Source organism: Lemur catta, chromosome 21 (assembly GCF_020740605.2).
Source record: "Lemur catta isolate mLemCat1 chromosome 21, mLemCat1.pri, whole genome shotgun sequence".
NCBI lineage: Eukaryota > Metazoa > Chordata > Mammalia > Primates > Lemuridae > Lemur > Lemur catta.
The window spans coordinates 10,755,907-10,776,439 of NC_059148.1; the positions used below are offsets into that span (position 1 = coordinate 10,755,907).

A 20,533-nucleotide genomic window follows, 5' to 3' on the forward strand; every position below is an offset into this window, starting at 1 on the left:
CCCAGGGTTCCCTGTCACCTCCCCTGGAATGGGACATCTCTCAGGTTCAAGGCTGAGGCAATGTGGCCTCGAACTCTGTCCCCCCATGTGCGGAGCTGAGAGCTTGGGAGCATCAGCTCATTGAGGACACCTGGGAGCAGAGGCTCAGTCCCCGCCTGAGGCCTGTGTGCTCAGACACACTCTCGACCTGCTCAGCAGAGGTGCCATGTGTGATGGACAGGTGGCTCCGTGTGCAAGTGGGGACAGTTCAGGGCTGTCACCTTGGGATCCTGCTTCCAGCTACTTTTGTCTACTTCGTACTGGGACAGGCCTTTCTTTTCAGCTTTTCAGGTATTTCTTCTACTGTCCTTACCAAGGAGAGGACAGGGGACAGCTGAGGTGGCTGATTTACAAGTTAGTGCAGGATGCAAATGGCTGGGGAGGAGTCCAGCCCATGTGGGGTCCGGCTCAGACTGTCACCTGCATCCTTTCAGCCCCACAGGACCCAGGTGTGCCAGGCCCTGAGGGCACCTTGCACTTGGTAATGACACACTTCCCCCTCCCCACAGTGTGTCTCAGCTCCCTGCCCCTCCTCGCTCTCTCTGGAACAATCCTCAGCTGCTCATCCCCAAATCAGCCTTCGTGTCTCTGTTTAAAAGGCCCTTCCTCAGGGAGGCCACCCCCGGGCTCAAGACTAGTGAGAGGCTCTTGCTGCGTGTTCCCATAGGACTCAGCGTGTCCCCTTTTGCAACACGCTTAACACATGTAATATGACATCTAATGCCTCCCGTCAGGGCAGCCTCTGCTCTGGGAGGGAGGGCCTGTGTCTGAGTACAGCAGTGACTGTGTGTTTGCAGCGCACAGGGTGGCTCACATTTGACACTGCAGCATGTGCTTGTGGGACACGAGGAGGCTCGAGACCCTGTGTCGCTCCTTCTGGGGCAGGAGGAGTGTGTGCTATCCACAATGTCCCTCAGAGCTGCCCGTGCAGCCAGGGTGGACCTCTCCACAACCTGCAAATGATGGGACAATTCAGATTTGTGGTTTCTTAGGATTTGTTACAAAGAGGTTCCCCCAAACACAAGGCTGTGAACATAGTGACAGTCAGTATCAACACCTCCATACCACTTCCATGTCTCAGCATGCACAGGGACAGGGCACAGAGAGGCTGTCTCTTCAGTCTTGCCATCTCTAGGAGCACCAAGTACCAGTTCTGACTAATGGCAGAGAGCTCGGGGCCCATGTGTGAGCATCACCTGCAGTCCAGCCCCTGACCCTGGGGATGAATGATCTTGTCCCCACCAGAAGTGTCAGTGTGAAGCCATCAGGTGGGATCTGGCTTCCTGAAAGGGGATGTCTTTTGCACAACACAGGGACATAATTTTGTTGACTACAATGGCACAGCAGCCCCTGCAGTGGCCTCTCACTGGGTGGAAGGAAGCAGCGGGTCTGCTGCTGGGAGGGCAGCAAAGAGCAGATTTAGCAAAGGCACAGCAGGGTCACGGCCAAGGGCAACTGAGCAGTAATGACCCCAAGAGCAGGGGGGCAGCTCCCAGAGTTGCTGCTGGTGACAGGGAAGCACCTCAGACTGCAGGGTTGGAGTCGCACTGCAGCCTCCATCAGTCCTGTGTGACACAGATTGCATGTCGTCACTGGTAGAGGTCACAGGAATAACACAGTCCTCTAGGGCTCGGGTTGCAGGCAGAGGGTCTGTCCTTGAGACCCATTTCTGTCACCTGCTGCTGTGTGGCTGTGAGTTATTCAACTCCTGGAAATCCCTCCTCACTGAGAGGGAAGAAACTTCCTGGAAAACAAGAGGCTGGGCAAGAGCTCATGTGATCGTGTTTATCATGTATGTAACACACAGCCCAACACATCCTAGGTGGGGATTAGTTGGCAGCAATTATTACTGACCCACTCATGAAAATTGGACTCAGATGGGGAAAAGAGAGCCCAGAGGGTTTCAGAGGGGCAGGGACAACAGACCTAAATGACATAAGATCCGGGCCTGGGAGCTGAGCTGAGCATCCCAGGGCTGTCTCCTGCCACCTGGCCATGTCTCAGCACCTGTCTCAGGTGGGGTCAGCCAGAGAGGGCAGCAGAGGAGCTGCAGACCCAGGGCTGCGCCTGCATCCACTAGGGGGCGCTGCAGGTGGGGCGGGAAGGGCAGGCTGAGCCCATCTGAAGGGTGTTGAAGGGGCTCTGGCCCCGGGTCCTGGGCCACCCCTCCCTGCCCAGGACCTCGATCTTCAGCAGACTGGCGGGAGGTGGACGGTGGCCCGTGAGTGTGATTAGAGACCCCACCCGGGGCCCAGAGGGGCAGGCCTGGTAGGGAGGGTCTCAGGTGACAGGGGACACTGTTTGCTGCCTGGGCTGCAACAGGCTCCTGGGGAGGGAATTCAGACCAGCTGGGGGAGGAACACCCAGGACAGGAAGGGCCCTCCCCAGGGGACTGTGGCCTAGAGACAAAGGCATCTGCAAGGAGCCCAGCCCTGCAGGTGGTGCCCTGAACACACTGTCCCTAGGGGGTCTGTCCTGCTGGCCAGGACTGCCACCAACCACCCAGACCTGATGGCTCAAAGACAGACACTCACTCTCTCTCTCGGAGGCTGGAATGAAGGACACTTTCTCTTCTGCTGTTTCAGGAGGAACAACCTCACCACGTCCCTCATCCCGAGTAGACGCCCAGGCTGGTTCCACAGACAGCAAACCAGGGTGTCCCGCTGTTAGGAACCATGTTAGCCACCAGCTGTCAGTGCTCCCTGCGTGTCCAGTGTCCATCCACGCTCTGTGACCGTCACCAGAGTGAGCACATCTCTGGCACGTGGACAAGAGCTGCTGTCATGGCTCCCAGCCAGGGGAGAACCCCAGTTCCTCAGGGGGTGGGCTCAGTGCAGCTGCCTCCCCGACAGAGCCCCCCAGGCCACTGGGCTCATCTGCTTCTCTCCTGCAACTGCGGGTCCTGGTGTCCTGAGCCCAGCTCAGCTCTGCTGTGGCCTTTGCAGCCTAAGAGCCTGCTCCCCTCCCCCTCGTGCCTCAGTGGACTGAGCTGTGGAGGGAACAGTGTGAGGGGCCCTGCTCCCTCGGCCCCAGTGTCTCTGACCCTCAGTGGCACCAACCCAGCCCTTATGACCATCCATCTGCACCTGCCCATCCAGACCTCAAAGATGCCCTCTGTGGACAGTCACAGGACATAAACTGATTGTGAAATCTGTGCAGATAGTGATGACAGTTTCTGGAGAACTGGGCACCTCCTCCCGGCACCAGGAGGCCACAAGCAAGGCCAGCTCTAGGGAGGCCACTGGGGGAGCTGCACGCACAGAGTCTGGAGAAGACACAGTGGTTTTGCCACAGTTCTGCGGGACACACCCTGTGACGTCTCTGGGAACTGGTCCAGGTCTTTGCAATGGAAGGTCACTGATCAGGACAGCAAGCTGGGAGGATGCCCTGCCCTTTGGCCTGTACACAAAACAGTGCCATGTGTGTACATGTATGTGCGTATGTGTATGTGTGTCTGTGTGCACGCACGTGTTGCTGTTGCAAGGAGGTATTGCCAGTCTCAAATGTTCAAACCCAGAGCTTTTCTCTCTTCCTCCCATCCCTCCTTCTCTGCCCCCAGCGCCCTTGTTCTGTAATAAGCATGAGGGTGGGATCAGGACAGTGGTGGGAGGAGGAATGAACATTCATACGTGTTTACTACAAGGTGGGCACTGCTCACAGCACTTCCTGTTTATTAATCCTTTGATCTCAGCCACTCCACGGGACAAGCATTTTCAGCATCACCCACTTTACAGCTGGGGAATCTCTGCTACAGATTTTTGCAGATGGGACCAAGACAGAGACAGGAAGAACAACTTGCCTGAGGTCACAACTAGACAGTGGCCGACCCAGGAGCAGAACCTTAGGTCACCTGCCATGGAGGGAGCAAAGGGAGTGTCCCCACCTCTGTGCACACACTCAGGAAGACAGTGCACCTGATTACAGAGGAGAGGGTGGGAACAAGAGGGACCCAGAGGCCTGCGTTGAGGGAGGAGGAGTCAGGGCTCGGGGCGAGAGGCAGGGCAGGGAGGGCTAGAGGGTCAGGCTCTGAGCTGAGTGTCCAGGATGGACTCTTGACCACACTCACTGCTGTCTGTGGACTGTGGGAAAATCGTGTCCCCTCCTGATGTTGGTTCCCTCATCAGTAGACTGGGGCAGAGACTGTGACTTAAGCAAAGGGCTGCTGTGGGGTTTTATGAATGTCCTTTGAGGGTGGTGCGTGTCAAACCCTCAGCAGTGCCTGGCATATGTCTAGTGCTAAGAAGCAGTCATTGTGCATAAACTAGTGACACAGGTGGGGTGGCATTCCTCCTGCGGACACCAGGGGGCACTGTGGGCCTTGGTTTGGGGACTGGAATAACTGCAGTCCCCTGGTAGAGCTCAGGTGCAAAGGGCATGGCTGATGCTCCCTTTGATCACCTCCCTATTAGGTGAACTCCCTGCTCCACTCATGACACCCTCCTGCTCCTTCTCCTGAATCTGGAAAACTGCCAGCATGGGGCCCTCAGGCTCAGGGCTCAGACCAGAGCTCAGAGAGACACCGGGGTATGGGACAGAGCAGTGTTCACTGCTCACCAGGGAGCTGCCCCACAAGTCAAGAGAGGGAAGGAAGCAGATTTGCATGAAGAGACTCCCCTCCTGTGATAAGACGGCCCTGCAGGTCCCTGCCCAGCTGTGGGCTCAGAGGCAGAGCTCTGGGGTGTCACCATGGCCTGGACCCCTCTCCTGCTCCCCCTCCTCGCTCTCTGCACAGGTGCTGCCCCAGGCTCAGCCCCACAGCACCAGGGACCAGCCTGGCCCTGACCTTCAGCTCAGCACAGGGGATGCCGCAGGGCGTGGGGCCCTCTGGGAATGGGACCCTCAGCCTCAGACTCACCTCTCCTGTCCTCTCTTGCAGGTTCTGTGGCCTCTCAGCTGACTCAGGTGCCTGCAGTGTCTGTGGCCTTGGGACAGACGGCCAGCATCACCTGCCAGGGAGGCAGCTTAAGTAGTTACTATGTATATGTACACTGGTACCAGCAGAAGCCAGGCCAGGCCCCCGTGCTGGTCATCTATGATAGCAGCAACCGGCCCTCAGGGATCCCTGAGCGATTCTCTGGCTCCAGATCAGGGACCACGGCCACCCTGACCATCAGCGGGGCCCAGGCTGGGGACGAGGCTGACTATTACTGTTGCTCATATACAGGAAGTAACACTTGCCACAGTGGTCCAAGTTCACGGGGAAGTGAGACCAAAACCCCCTGTGAGCTCACTCAGGCACCTCACTACTAATCTAAGGGTCTCATTTGCTTTATTCTTTGATAACATTTTAATTTTAAATAACTACATGTTTAAAGAAAATTTGAAAAAAATAATATAGAAGACTCCTGAGTAACCCAGTCCCAGAATCACGAACTTTTAACATGTTGTCGTAATGCTTTCTATTCTCTTTCTCTCTGTGTACACATATAGACATATATTTTTGTATGTATGTATTACACATGTATATATGTACTTGTCTAGGTGTCTGTATGTATTATATATATATGTACACACAGAAATACACAGGCACATGCACACAAAATATGTTTATTTTCTTAACCTTTTGAAGACATGTGGCATCCATAAAGCCACTAGGCCTTTACACTTTTGGGGGAATTATAATTCACATTCCATAAATTTCACCATTTTAAGTTTTATAAGTCACTCTTTTTAGTCTGTTGATAGGAACATACAACCCCTAACACTCTCTAATCCCCGAACGCCTTTATGTCACTTGGAGAAGCACCTCCATTGTTACCTGTCACAGCCTGTTTCCCATGTCCCTGAGCCCTGCCACCCTCTCTCTGTCTCTAAGGACCTGCCTATGTGGGTGTGTCCCACGACAACAGGCATCGCACAGTCATCCCACAGATCCCTGCTCCTTCTTCTCTTTTTCGGGGGATTCCTTTTTTATGTATTTTTACTTTGATTAGCTTCTCTTGCTAAGGCTTCAAAAGCCCTAATGTTTTCCTCTGCAATGTCTCATCTGGTTTTAGTAGCCAGCGGTGGGTTTTGATTTCTGCTTGTTGTTTTTCTAGCAGCTTCACTTTATCTTGTTTTATATCATTTATTGTTTTTGGAAACTTCCTTGCCATCCATTTCAACAGTGTTTTCTCTTATTTCTTGGGATACTTTTACACTAGCTGCTCTACAGCCTTTTTCAGAGAATGCCAACTGTATCACCCTTGGGTAATCATCTGTCCATTGTCTCTCTGTCATGTCTCTCAATCATCTGTCCATGTCACTTGAAGTTTTCTTGATTTTTAGTGTGTCAAGTGAGTTTTTTTGGTTCTATCCTCAACATAACCAATATTATGTCATCAAGCATTGGGATCTTTACATGGTAAATGCATAGTTGTGTTTGCACAAGCTACTAACAGGGGCTCAGGCTGCAAGTTCCAAACCATCTTCTGTGGATGAGGTTGTCCACGTCACTGTGATTTATATCCACTTGCCCTGCTAGTTACATCTGTCCTGGGTGCACCACTGAGTGTCCTAGGTGGGATCTGAATCGTGATTCACCCATTAATTTCATTCTCAAAGTCTATCGCACCCTACGCAGCCCAGATCGGGGCCTGCACAGCATGGGGTTGAAGCCAGAATTCATACAAGAATCACACAGTCACTTTCCCAAGCTCGTCCCGGTTCAAATTCTCAGTGTTCCCAGTCCCTGGTTTATTTCTTGTTGGTCCTTTGGTCCCAACATTGGAACTTTACTTCCCTGGCACTGCAGGAACTTCCTTAATGAGGCCATTACAGGGGCCCAGTGGTCCGAGGAGAGGAGAAACATGCCACAGGGGTCTGAGTTTCCCTCGAGGGAGAAAAGCCCTTGAAAAAACAAGGAAATTTCCTGCTACATCCACAGTCACTGCAGCCGCCCCATAGCATATCTGGGGGTCGGGGATATGGAGAAAGAGAGGAAAAATAAAGGCAACCAAAATGTGCATCTCCCCGACTCACCAGGACTTTCCTTTCTTGTCCCCAGTCGTGACCAAGAGGGCACATGTGGGTTCCTTTCTGTTCTCAGGTTTGTGCCCTTCAGCTTTGGGGCTACCTTGAGCCCAGGGCAGGGATGCAGAGAAACACTCGGGATCTCACACTGACTCTGTGTTATTTGAAATGCTAGTGCCATTTATATGTGTGTCACTGGTCCTGGTCCTCGAATAGCTGCTCTGTGAATGGGCCGTGGTTTCATAGGTGAACCCAGGAGGGGAGACACAGTCCCTTGTGTCACAGTATTGAGACGGGACCTGAACTCATCAGCAGCCATTTTAACTTAGAGTATTAGCGGAGTCTCATCACTGGCAACAGGGAGAACAAGAGAAGCTGAACACGGTGAGGAGCTTTGAGAGAATCAACACACACACGTGTCCCTGGAACGTCGGTGCCTCCTCAGCATCCCAGGGGGGACAGAGGTCAGCTGGGTGGTGCCCGAGGGTGTCCTGAGATGGGGAACCCGAGAAAGCAAGAAACAAACATCCCGGTGACCCTAACACATGAATCACAGTAAAATGGAATTAATTCTTTCAACAAGTCAGAAATTCTTGGTGACTGTCACTGTGGTGCACGCAGTAATGTCTGTTACCAGCTCACCCTCTCTCACTCTTGGTCACATCTCCGTGGCTCATGGACGGTGCAGAGTGGACTTCGTGGTCCCCATTCTCAGGCTGAGAACAAGAAACCCAGAAAGGAAAAGTCACCTGCTCACAGGTGGTAACGGCAGAATTGAGAGCAGCAGACTCGAAGTCAGGGTGGTGGCCGGTTCTGCAACTCCTGGTCCCTCCACACGATTCCTCCCCTCTGTGCCCCTGGGTGCTCCATGGGGCATGTGGGTGGGTGGCCTGGGGGTGACTGATGAGCTTGAGGGACTCGATGCTGCAGATGCCTCAGCACACAGGGTGGGGGTGGGTGGGGACAGGGCTGCAGCTGGGGACACCTGAGACAAACAGCACAGCAGGTGTCTCCACGGGGTGGGGGCCCCATTTCCTATCCACAGAGAGACCCAGGAGGGGGGTGCCCAGCAGAGGGCACTGCAGGGTGTGCCCAGGCCTGGGAGGGCCACAGAGACATTGTCACATCACAGCAGGGACACTGAAAGGCCAGGAGCTCACTAGGCTGTGGGACTTCAGCAGGTCTATCTGTCCCATGCAAATCAGTATAAAGAAATCAAGTTCCTCTAATCAGGTTATTCAAACTGTGAGTTTCAGTCCCCTCAGCTGAGCCCTGCTGTCCAGGGACCCAGAAGTCCCCGAGTGCAGGCCCAGGGCAGGGCGGGCAGGAGAGGGGGCTCAGGACGCGAATTTGCATGGAGGCCCCTCCTCTGAGCAGGGATAAGAGAGGCTGGAGCAGGCCCAGCGCTGGGCTCAGGGGCAGCGCTCTGGGGGTCTCCACCATGGCCTGGGCTCTGCTCCTCCTCTCCCTCCTCTCTCAGGGCACAGGTGACACCTCCGGGAAGGGGCCTCGGGGACCTCTGGGCTGACCCTTGGTCTGCTGCTCCTCAGGCTCCCCTGGGGCCCCGCACGGACTCACCAGAGTGTGTTTCTCCCTCTTTTCAGGGTCCGGGGCCCAGTCTGCCCTCACCCAGCCTCCCTCCGTGTCCGGGACTCTGGGACAGTCGGTCACCATCTCCTGTGCTGGAACCAGCAGTGACGTTGGGGGTTATGACCATGTCTCCTGGTACCAACAGCACCCGGGCACAGCCCCCAAACTCCTGATTTATGCTGTGACTACTCGGGCCTCGGGGACCCCTGATCGCTTCTCTGGCTCCAAGTCTGGCACCACGGCCTCCCTGACCATCTCAGGGCTCCGCACTGAGGACGAGGCTGACTATTACTGCAGCTAATATAGGAGTGGTAGCACTGTCCACAGTGGTGCAAGTTCCTGGGGAAGTGAGACCAAAACCTGCCCTGAGCTCACAGCCCCTCCTGCTCTGAAGACGCTTCCCCTCCCTGTGCAGAGGGGGCTGCAGGCCACACTCCTGGGGATTCCCTCCCCTCCCAGCCCCTCCTCTCCCTCCCTGAAGTCCGACCTGCTCTCTGCTTGACCATCTAGGACAATGACGGCTCCCCCTTCCCTGTGTGACATGGTCCCACATGTGCAGCTGTCTCCAGCTCTGCAAAGGCGGGGGCTCTGTGACAAGGAGCTGCCTGCTGGGTGCAGCCCCTGCTCTTTGGGGAAATCCTCACCCTAAACGCCTCCCGTTCTCCCACCCCATGAGGACCAGCCTGGAGAGGAGTCATTAGTGACGTCTCCAGAAACGGCGTCTTACCCAACCCGGTTTCCACCAGGCTCTAGTGCAGGTGGCCCTCCCTGCTGGGCTCATCCTCGGCACGTCTGTACTGAAGCAGGTACCCCTGGGACAAGATCTGAAGGTGTGTTCAGGAGACTGAGCACAAAGAGGAAGATGTCACTTTTTTTCTTCTAGTCCTGCTCTTTGCTCCAAAACCTCAGGCTGCTGCTCCAGGGACAGTCTGAGTGACACAGTCTGTGCTCTGTCACCATCGCCCCTCCCCTCACAGCACTGAACCCCTATCCTGGACACACCCACAAGTGCACTGTGTCCCCATAGGATGGGAGGTTCCAAATGGCCCCGCAGGGAAAAGTCACCTTCAGTGACCCCTTCCCCACTGACTTTGAGCACTTCTAATTTCCACGGGGACAGTAACTTTCTAGCTGGAATCCTGCTTAATCTACTGAGACAATCAATTCTAATAATATTCAGACATGTCCTGGGTTCAATATTGAAATTTTCTGGAATTTTGTGAGCTCGTTCTTAAACATGGCCACTACTATAGTTTAGATTTCACAGACTTCAATTGAACAGATTACATTAAAATTAAAGGACATCAATTGTCTGTTGCCGCATGGGTATTATTCCTAAAACAGCACGTCAGGGCACAAATATTTGGGATCTATTAGTTTGGTGCCTCAAGAACTTGAGAGCAGCTGGTTCCATGGTCCGGGCTCAGGTTGCTCAGGAAGCTGCAGCCAAGCTGTCGGGGTTGGGGGGGGCTGCATTGAGAGGCCAGAGCAGGGGGCCAGGCCCTGGTCTGAGGGGACCAGCCACTGTCCCTGACCTCTTTGGCAGATGTAGGTGAGCTCAGGGAAAAGGGAGAGCTCCCGGGGTGGCAGCATCCCTGAGTCAGAGGGAAGGGTCCATGGGGTCCTGGGGCTGCCCCCAGCCTTTCTGGGAGCAGAAGGGAGAAGGGGGTTGACAGCAGGAACAGGACGGAGGACACTGCCCAGGGACCTGAGCCATCTTGGCAGCTCCATCACTTGGGCTGTCAAACAACTCAGAGGTAGACCCTAAGCTGAGTTTTCCTGAAAGAAATTTGAACTTGGCCCGTCTTCAAACTTCTCCTTTCCACATTGTCTTCCTGATAACTCTGATTTTTTGTTTCTTTGTTTGTTTTATTGACCTCAGGCTAGTTGGGCCCCATGTCTTACAAATCCCGGGCTGGTATGAAACTGAGTGTCTATTTCTCTTCATTAGAGCATTTTAACTTTGAACAAATTTCTTGCTCTTTTTACGTACAGTAGATCAAAACCCAGGCACAGCATAGAGAATCTTTCCCGGATACATTTCTAGACTCTGCATTCACTATACCTGCAGCTGCTAATCTGTGCCGTGCAGGGTAAGGGGAGTGTTTACTCTCTTGAAACAGCCTCAGCACCACCCCTGCCCTCCTGCTATTAGGGAAGGGCCTGGGCTTTCTCTCCACCTGTGATATAATCCTGCTCCCTCCCTGTGTTTCTACTGAATATGCAGCTGTGTTTCTAATCGTTCTTCCATTCTGGTAAAATGAGAAAATATTTTCACGGGTAATGACCAGACAGTAGTTGCAGACATGGTCAAAAGTCACTACCGCAACTCTTCCTGGTTGAACATATCAAATATGGTCTCCAATTACAGTAACCTGGAGCTTGCAGTTTAAGCAATTCAGTCCCTGTTACTTGTGGGCAGATTCATGCATCTGTGGGTGACAATCTGAGCAAGGTCACTTCTGCATCCATGCACGGATCCTTCCCCGCCCCTGTCCTCACACTCAGTCCCAAAGGCATGGCCCTGAACATTGCATGGGTGACCTTTTAAGAGCACATTGGTGATACAAAGAAAATCAAGAATATCCCAATTTGTTTGTTAAGCATAATTTAAAAACATCTGAAGAAGTTATGACACAATTTGGGAGGTACAGTTGATAATAAAACTTGGCAAATTACACTTCTTCCTGTGATGGATGCTATCTCTTTTCTCTAAATCTTAATGGAAGGAAAATCTCAGAACATGAGGAAATAGACTAAAGTCCAAAGTGTCTCTTGCCCATTTGCTTCCCAGTGACTGTGTTGCCCAAACACTGTGTGGGCACAGCTGACAGGGCGCTCAGCAACCAGCTGAAGGCGGATTCTCTGGCTGTCTGAGCGTCCCGGAGCAGGGAACGGGAGCATCCCCTCTACACCTGCTGGTCCCCTGTGTGCAGACGCCACTGCATGTCCCCGCTGACCCCCCAGGAGGGCTGTGCAGCCCTGACCTTGCTGTGATGGGAACCTGCCTGCAGAATGAGACTGGCTGCTCCCTACCACGGGGACACGGGCTTCTCCCACTCGCTGGGATTTGGCTTACCGCCAGACACATTTCTGAAAAGGTGTGCCACCTGTCACCTCCTTATTCAGAGCTGCATGTCCCACTGCTGCTAGAGTGGGACCTCATGGGCCCTTCCCACCCTGAGCGATTTCCCTTCCACAAAGTCACTCTCTATTTTCTGGCCCCCACAGGGGATAAAGTAGACCGTGCACAGCGTGGAGGTGGGAAGGCTCCAGGATCAGCCTGTCATGGTGGGGGAGGTGTCTGTCCTGTTTCAGCCCTGGGGTGATTCGGTCCCAGCTGTGCACCCCTGCTTAGTCTGACCCTTGAGGAAGGCCTCAGTTTCTGCTTTTTTCTTGTTCATTTGTGGATCCAAAAATATTGACAGCGCTGTTGGTGCCATTGTTCAGCTGTTGTGCCCAAGTCCCACCCAGCAGCCTTCCCTGAGGTGAGCTGAGGCTCTCAACTGAAGCTGCCTCGTCAAGGGCTGACTGGAAGTCACACCCACCACTGACACCACCCATGGCCAATGAGTGATGGGTGCAGGGGGCACAAGCCCTGCTACCCTGCCTCCTAGAGGGCCACACCTTGTCATTAGGGTGGGTCCTGATCCAGTCTGACTGGTGTCTTCTTAAGAAGAGAAAATTTAGACAGACACAAATGAGACAGCAGGGATGACCATGCAGAGGAGAGACATTGTGAGGTCACAGCAAGAAGGTCACCCCCTGCAAGCCAAGGACAGAGGCCTCAGGAGAAACCAACCTACTGACACTGTTGTCTTGGATTCCGGCTTCAGAACTGCCACAAGGTGTTTCTGCTGTTCAGACCACTGGGTGTCTGGCACTCTGTGGTGGCAGCACTAGCAAAGGACATCTAGGGACCCTGAGGCCTGGGATGAGGGGGAGGAGGAGTCTGGGCTCAGGTAGGGGCAGGGCAGGGAGGGTGGAAGCTCAGGCTCCCAGGTGAGTCTCCTGGAGGGATCCTGACTCCACTCTCTGCTGTCTGGGGGACCTGGGGAGAAACACTTCAGCTCCCAACATTGATCCACAATGAAGGTTGGGCCCTGGGCACAGGCTCCTAGTCCTGCTCTCCCACACTGTGAAAATGTTCTTGAGGTTACAATTATAGGTCACTCACCAGTACATGTGGCACATAGTAAGTGTTCAGAAGCAGTCATTGTGTATGATCTAGTGACACACGTAGGTGACATTCCTCGTGTGGGCACTAGGGTGCACTGTGGACCTTGGTTTGGGGACCTAAACAGCTCCAAGTCCCCTGGTAGAGCTCAGCTGCAAACAGCATGACTGATGCTTCCTTCCAGGCCCTTCTATTAGATGAAATCCACTCTCCATTCCTGACACCCATGTGGCCCTTTAATGAACCTGAGAAATTACCGGCATGAGGCCCTCAGGCTCATGGTTTAGACAAGATCTCAGAGACATTGGAAATGGAGAAGGATTTGCATCCTCTGCTCACCAGGCAGCCACCCAACAAGTGACAAGAGATAAGGAAGTAGATTTGCATGAAGAGACTCCCCTCCTGTGATAAGACAGCCCTGCAGGTCCCTACCCAGCTGTGGGCTCAGAGGCAGAGCTCTGGGGTCTCACCATGGCCTGGACCCCTCTCCTGCTCCCCCTCCTCACTCTCTGCACAGGTGCTGCCCCAGGCTCAGCCCCACAGCACCAGGGATCAGCCCGGCCCTGACCTTCAGCTCAGCACAGGGGATGCTGCAGGGTGTGGGGCCCTCTGGGATTGAGACCCTCACCCTCAGACTCACCTCTCCTGTCCTCTCTTGCAGGTTCTGTGGCCTCCTCTGAGGTGACTCAGGTACCTGCAGTATCTGTCACCTTGGGACAGACAGCCAGCATCACCTGCCAGGGAGATGGCATAAGTAGTTATTATGCACACTGGTACCAGCAGAAGCCGGGCCAGGCCCCTGTGCTGCTCATCTATGATAACACCTACAGGCACTCAGGGATCCCCGAGCGATACTCTGGCTCCATCTCGGGGACCACGGCCACCCTGACCATCACCGAGGCCGAGGCTGGTGACGAGGCTGACTATTACTGTCACACATGGGACAGCAGTGGTTATAATCCCACAGTGCACAGACAGATGGGGAAGTGAGACACAAACCCCTGCCCTGTGTCACCCTCTCCTTCCAGCCCCAGGAGGACGGTGGACACAGCCATGAGCAGGGCTGGCCCAGGTCACACCAACCTAAGAACCTCAGGCTCCCTGTCCCTCCAGTCCCCCAGACAGGCTCTGCAGAGGGTGGGTCAGGGCTGGATTTGGGGCTGGCAAGACCAGACTGTCCTGTTGCCCAGGGTGTGAGTTGTGCATAGAGGGTCTGAGTGGAAGCACAGGCAGAGAATGACATTGAAGTGGGGATGAAAAGCCCAGAGGGACAGGGGACTCTCAGCCCTCAGTTCAATGCACTCAGTGTCGCGTCTCCTGGAAGAAGCCTCCTCTTTGCAACTGAGACCTCCAGACCAGCAGAGCAGAAGGCAGGGGAAGGGGACATAACCTGGTTTCCAGTGGATCCCTGAGGACATTAGTGAGTGGAGCCACTCCAGGCCACCCCCGTGCTCCTGGACCCTTGGATGGTGGCTGTGGGGACACAGTGTCACATCCTGGGCACTGACTCACAGCATGTGCCCCGTCCTGGAAGAGCTGGCCCCAGGGGCACATCAGAGACCCCCTGGAGTGCCCTGACAGTGGGGGCATCTGCAGCGCTCAGGTAATGATTCTGGCAGAAGCGCCGCCGCCAAGAAGCCAGTCGCTATCTGGAGCAAACGTCAGTTCTCATGAGAAGAAAGAATTTTCCCTGCCACATGGGAAGACGTCTAATGAAAGTCATCTCGGGCAGGTACCTGGCTGTCCCCACAGGGAATGGCAGCAACACGGAGCTCAGTGTGGTCTCCGCTGCTGACAGATGGTCCCTCCACAGTGCCTGTCACCAGGCCAGTTCCAAGGCGTGGCCTCTGCATTAATGAGCCCCTGGACACCCTCTGTCCTTGCCACCAGGGTACTTTGTAACTGAGCCCATTGGCAGTAACAGCAGGGGCTGGAGAAGGAGGCTGTCTGGTGTCCACAGAGCCACCGTCCTGTCCCCCTCCTGTTAAAATCACGTCCTTCTGAGGTCAGACTGGTGGATATTTATGTAGCAGACAAGTGTCCTCATGTGCTCTGCCCACTGGGGGAGGTTGATTCACATGCTTCTCCTCCACACATGTTTGTCATCAATATTCTGATTGATCTCAGGGAGGCAGATGTTGAAATCACTCAGCCCCTGCCTGTATGTGCTGTGAACCGTCCCCCGGGTAAGCACCTGCTGGAAGGAACAGACGAGGATGGACAGAGGGACCCTGTGCTCCCTCCCAGCACTCGCTGGGGACTCCCGGAGGAGTTTACAAAGGTTCACAGGGTGTCAACTGCAGTTCAAGGTTTTCTTAACTCAAAAGGAACACTTGTCAGAGACTCAATAGTCAAGCACCAAAGCATGACACTGTTCTCCAATACCTGCTAAATTTAAATATCAAGTAAACACAAAGGTCATTTGTGATCATTGGACGATTGAGAATTTATATAAAAATGGAAACTTTTCATAATAGAAATCATAATTTTACACACTACCCTAACATGAAAAAATATATAGAATATTTTCATTGTAATCATGGTATTGGGTAAATTAGGTGCAAACACTGCAGTAATTTTGGGGAACACTTTGCTGGGCTGGGTAAGCTCACAGTTGCTTCTCAGTAGATGCAATTGCCCACTAATGTCAGTGCTAACAGACTGAGCTGTAGTGTGTTTGACCGTGGTGTGCTCTTGAATCCAGTTCAATCAATTCTTGCAGAAAACATGAGCCACTTTTGTCATAGTGGATGCAAATATTGAAGGGAAATGATATTTTGGCGCTCAGTTTGGTTACTCAAAAATTTTTAATTATAGCGGAATATATAAATATAAATATATATATATAAATCTACCTTATTAACCACAAACATTATGAAATCTAAATTAACATGAAGTATTTTCTAAAGAAATTTTATATCCAAGTTGAGATGTGCTATAAATATTTATCACAGAATTTCAAATATTTATTATTAAAAAATGGATATCCAAAAGTGATATTTCACTTACATGTGTAAATAACATTTTCCACAGTTTCAATTAAATCAATGAATTATTTTAATTAATTTCCTTTTTTTTTTTTTTATTTTATTTTTTTTTGAGACAGAGTCTTACTCTGTCACCCGGGTAGATGGCAGTGCAAAATTTGTACCTCACTGCAACCTCCAACTCCTGGGCTCAGCGATCCTCCTGCCTCAGCCTCTCGAGTAGCTGGGACTACAGGCACCCACCACCACACCTGGCTAATTTTTCTGTTTTTTGTAGAGTTGGGGTCTCGATCTTGCCCAGGCTGGTCTGGAACTCCTGACCGAAAGTGATCCTCCCACCTCAGCCGCCCATATGCTGGGATTACAGCCATGAGCCACTGTGCTTGGCCCTCTTATTGACCTTCTGTTTTTCATTTTCTGTGGTAAATAGAAACTGCACATTCCTGGGAGGCTCCCATGCTGTGGCTCCTGTACAGCGCTGGAAGGGACTCCCCTGAGGCCAGAAGGGATTTGTCACCAGCAGGGGGCAGCAGTGCCACAGTGGGGAAGGCCCTGGGAGAGGCTGAACCTGCACAGGTGAGAACCGAAGAGGAGACCTGTCCTGGGGGGTCAGCAGGTGTTCAAGGTCCCTCCCCAGACTGGCAGGTTAGGACAGTTCATTCCATCCCGAGATGCAGCAAACACACTCTGAGTGTCACACTCAGACCTGGCTCCAAGGAAACTGATGGAGACGCCAGGTGCCAATGAGCCCTTAACTAGGAAACGCATCAGAGAGGTTCCCGCTGTGGCCCAGGAAGCAGAGCTTGGGGGTGTCCCCACCATGGCCGGGACCCCTCCCCTGCTCACTCTCTGCACAGGTGCAGCCTCCAGGCCCTGCTCTCGGGCTCAGCCCCCACGGGTCCTAGGCTAGGCCTGGCCCCGACCCGTAGGCTGGGGACGCTGTGCGGGGATCTCCGTGGAAATGAGCCCCTGGGTCTCTGACAGCCTCTCTGTCCCCCTTGCAGGCTCTGTGTCCTCCCAGGGGTGCTCAGGGCCATGGTGCAGACAGTCCTCAGCTGCTCAGGGTGAGACAGGGACGTCCCTGCTCTGATTTGGTACCTGCAGAACCCAGGCTGCTGCCAAGAGTGGGCTGTCAGTGTAGCGACAAACATCCTCGTGCAGTGCTGACCGATGGTTTTACGTCAGTCTGAACACAGGACCCCTGACCTTCAGCAGAGGACGGGCTGACGATGAGGTCACATGAGGGTGACAACAAATTGGCCTATGACATGGACAAAGGGAGACTGAGACCCACAAATGCTGTCATCCCTAGCCTGGCTCACACGATCCACCTTCATTAAGAAATACGCTTGGAATTGGGGTCAGGAGACCAGAGTTCAATGTTGACATTGGCCTCCCTCCCTCCCTCTCCCGCTCTCTCTCTCTGACACTGAAGCCTTTATTTGCCATCTGCTGTGACGCACACGCAACACTGACTTCCAAGAGTTCCCTCGAGGATCTCAGGACTGGGGTGACCCCTGCCCCATCTCCAGGTGTCGTGAAGCGTCTACACCACGGCCCCCTCACCCTGCTCTTCCCTTACCCAGATGGCCCTCAGATCCTGGCCAGGCCCTAATCCATGCCCTGGTCCCCTAAGCCCCATTGTCACTTCAGCCCCAGGCTCCTGATTGTTCCCCCTGGGGACGGCAGATCCTCCGACCACGCAGGCTGCTGGTGTGTGTCGGTTCTGGGCCGCAGCTGCAGCTGCCAACAGACACACTCCCAGCCCCACACAGGGCGGCAGTGAAGGCCAGAAGGAGCCCAGAGTGACCTCGGGCAGCCACTCATGAACGTCCCATGGGGCTCCTGCTGTGTCCTTGGTGTCATCCTGTGGGAACCAGGACGTGCAACCCGTGGTGACATTGCTGAGCTCCCAGGACGGGGTGTGGCAAGGCCAGAGTGGGTCGGAGTGAACACACGCTGGGCGGGTTCTCCTTCCTCTGACTTTGGGGCAGGAGCCACCTTCACCTGACGGTGCCCTGCACCCACAGCCAGCAGCAGGAACGGCCACCTCAGAGCCCCCAACAAACAGCCAAGCCCTTGACCCACGCACAGGGCCACCCAGCACTGCAGAGACATGTGCAGGTCGCCTCCGGTGGACCTGCCTCCTCCTCCTGCAGATAGACGTGCTCGTGCCGTCGCGGGTGTCTGCGCCCTCGTGCCTGGTGTGAGGCAGGCGGGGCACCCAGGGAAGCGAGTCCTCCCCTGGGCAGCAGCCCCTGGGGCAGGGAAGGAGGGACCTGAGCAGCAGCCTCTGATCTGCACCTGGACCAAGGGGGCCCCTGAGCCTCCAGCAGCCAGTGCGGAGCAGCCACCAGGGGGCAGCAGAGTCACCTGGCAGAGCCCCCTGGGCTGGGGGAGGGGCCCCAGGGAGAGAGATGCTAACACTCATCAAAGGGTAGCAGCCACTTTCTAGGACTTGTCATTCTTTTCCTACTTGACACTGCAGCAAAAATGATTCTGGCTCCACGTCTCACGTCAGGCTGTTCTACACTTTCCCTGTTTCTCTGGTCCAGGTACAAGTGCTTCGTTACCCCCCCCCAGCGAACCCCCCAGGCTGGAGCTCAGTCACTGCCAAGCTCTCCTGGAGCACTGTCGCTGTCACTGACGTCTGGCACACACTGGGGACACTGAGCACAGGATCAATGACCTTCCCCAGCAGCTCACACCAAAGGCAGAAACCTATAGCCCCTCTGTTACTCTTAGAAACTGCGTGTGAGCTGGGCGGGGTGGCTCACACCTGTCATCTCAGCACTTTAGGACGCAGAGAAGGGAGGATTGTTTGAACCTAGAGTATGAGGCTGCAGTGAGCTGTGATCCGACCACTCCACCCCAGCCTGGGCGACAGAGGGAGACCCTGTATCTCAAAAAAGAAACATTTATAAACAAAACCCCACATGCACATGACAAAGCCGCAGTTTCAACTGGGCCGTGCTGCTCAGGATCTGTGACCTGAGGCAGGACCTGCAGCTGCTGAAGCTTTGTGCTGTCAGCTGTGACGGGGTGATCACATGCGGACAGACCCACCTCTGAGATCTCCGTGGCCAGCCCAGGAGTGAGGCCAGGTCGCAGCCTGGGATGGAGATGTTGGACCAGACTATGTCACCAGCAGAAGGAGAATCTCTGGGACAGGAAGTGGCTCTGCAGGGGCCGCCCCTCCCTTCCCTGGCCCCCTGGGGCTGAGCCTTCTCTGGAAGCCACAGAGCTCCTCAGGCAGCAGCCCCTGGCCAGGGCTGATTTGCATCAGGGCAGGTCTCTCCAGCAAGGGGATAAGACAGGCCTGGGAGGCGCCTGCCCAGCCTGGGCCTCGGGAAGCTGCATCGGGGGCGCCTCCACCATGGCCTGGACCCCTCTCCTCCTCGGCCTCCTCGCTCACTGCACAGGTGCTGCCCAGGGTCCCCCAGCCGCCCAGCCCCAGGGCTCGGGGACAAGCCTGGCCCTGACTCTGAGCTCAGCAGGGCCCTGGCTGTGGTGGGCAGGGGGCTCTGACCCTGCTGCGGGATGAGGGGCCGGAGGGGCTGAGACCCCCACCCTGTGCTCGCTGGTGCCCTGAGGGCCCTTTCATCCCTGGCTGGTCCAGGCCAGGCAGGTGCAAAGGTCTCCTGGGAATGAGCCCCTCGGTCTCAAGCCCTTTCTCTCCTCATTTCTCTCCTTGCAGGCTCTGTGGCCTCCTATGAGCTGACTCAGCCACCATCAGTGTCAGTGTCCCCAGGACAGACGGCCAGGGTCACCTGTGGGGGAAACAACATTGGGGGTAAAAGTGTGCAATGGTACCAGCAGAAGCCCAGCCAGGCCCCTGTGCTGATTATATATGGTGACAGCAACCGGCCCTCAGGGATCCCTGAGCGATTCTCCGGCTCCAACTCAGGGAACACGGCCACCCTGACCATCAGCGGGGCCCAGGCCGGGGACGAGGCTGACTATTACTGTCCGGTGTGGGACAGCAGTAGTGATCATGGCACAGTGACACAGGCAGATGGGGAAGTGAGACACAAACCTGCCCACCTAGCCTGGCTCCCCCAGCCTCGCCCTCCCTCCTGCCCTGCTGAGCAGGACTTGGCCTTCCATGCAGGGGGGACTTTCTAGTCCCGTGCTGCCCTCACGCTCCTGAGAGATGGGAGCAAGGTCCTGCCCTCCCCAGGCTCAGCTTGTCCACTGTAAATGGGGCTGGTCGTTTTAATGCTCAACTACCAGCTGCCAAAGACCACAGATACCCTGCTATACAGGCAATGCCAAGTGCATTAGCATTAAGGGACAACGACCCTTAGACAGAGTCATTTTAGTGTCTGAGAAGAGGCAGGGCAGCCGAAGAGGTTTATAGGGGATCTGCACTGGAGTGGTTTTAGGCAGGTCTTATGAGGTGGGAACTTACTAGAATGGGTCACCTCTGTGACATCACAGCACAGGTCGGCGGACACAGGGAGGGGAAGGTCTTGAATGGAGTCTTGATTAGTAAATATGTATTCGGTCAATGAACAGTGTGCCCAGCCGAGAGCCGTGTGCCCCCTGGCGCCAAGCGTCTACCTGGTTTGTGGGGATTCGCTGCAGCGCGGAGCGAGGAGCGGCACTGCCTGCTGTTTGCAGCCCATCCTCCTGGCGCGACTGCCCCGGAAATAAGAGTTAAGTTGTCACAGCTGCCTCGGTGCCCTGCACCAACATTCACTGCAGGCTGAAAAGTGACAAGGGAAGAGAGCGGACTTTATCAAGTCCCTAGACACAAACAACTGCACATGCAGGGTGACAGGTGTAG

The 20,533-nt window shown here is 54.6% G+C and overlaps 1 protein-coding gene and 4 gene segments (V, D, J or C); all 5 read left to right on the plus strand.

Annotated features, from left to right (window-relative positions):
• LOC123625663 (immunoglobulin lambda-1 light chain-like) overlaps positions 1 to 20,533 on the plus strand; it is a 995,149-nt gene that overhangs the window by 917,439 nt on the left and 57,177 nt on the right. The gene's annotated exons all lie outside the window — the stretch shown is intronic.
• The window catches only part of LOC123625660, a 636,038-nt gene that overhangs the window by 604,928 nt on the left and 10,577 nt on the right, over positions 1 to 20,533 (plus strand).
• Positions 1 to 20,533, plus strand: part of LOC123625661 — a 628,644-nt gene that overhangs the window by 591,832 nt on the left and 16,279 nt on the right.
• Positions 1 to 20,533, plus strand: part of LOC123625664 — an 80,957-nt gene that overhangs the window by 33,929 nt on the left and 26,495 nt on the right.
• Positions 8,366 to 8,897, plus strand: LOC123625681. The segment is given in 2 exon segments: positions 8,366 to 8,477; positions 8,595 to 8,897. Coding segments are annotated over 2 exon segments (333 nt in total).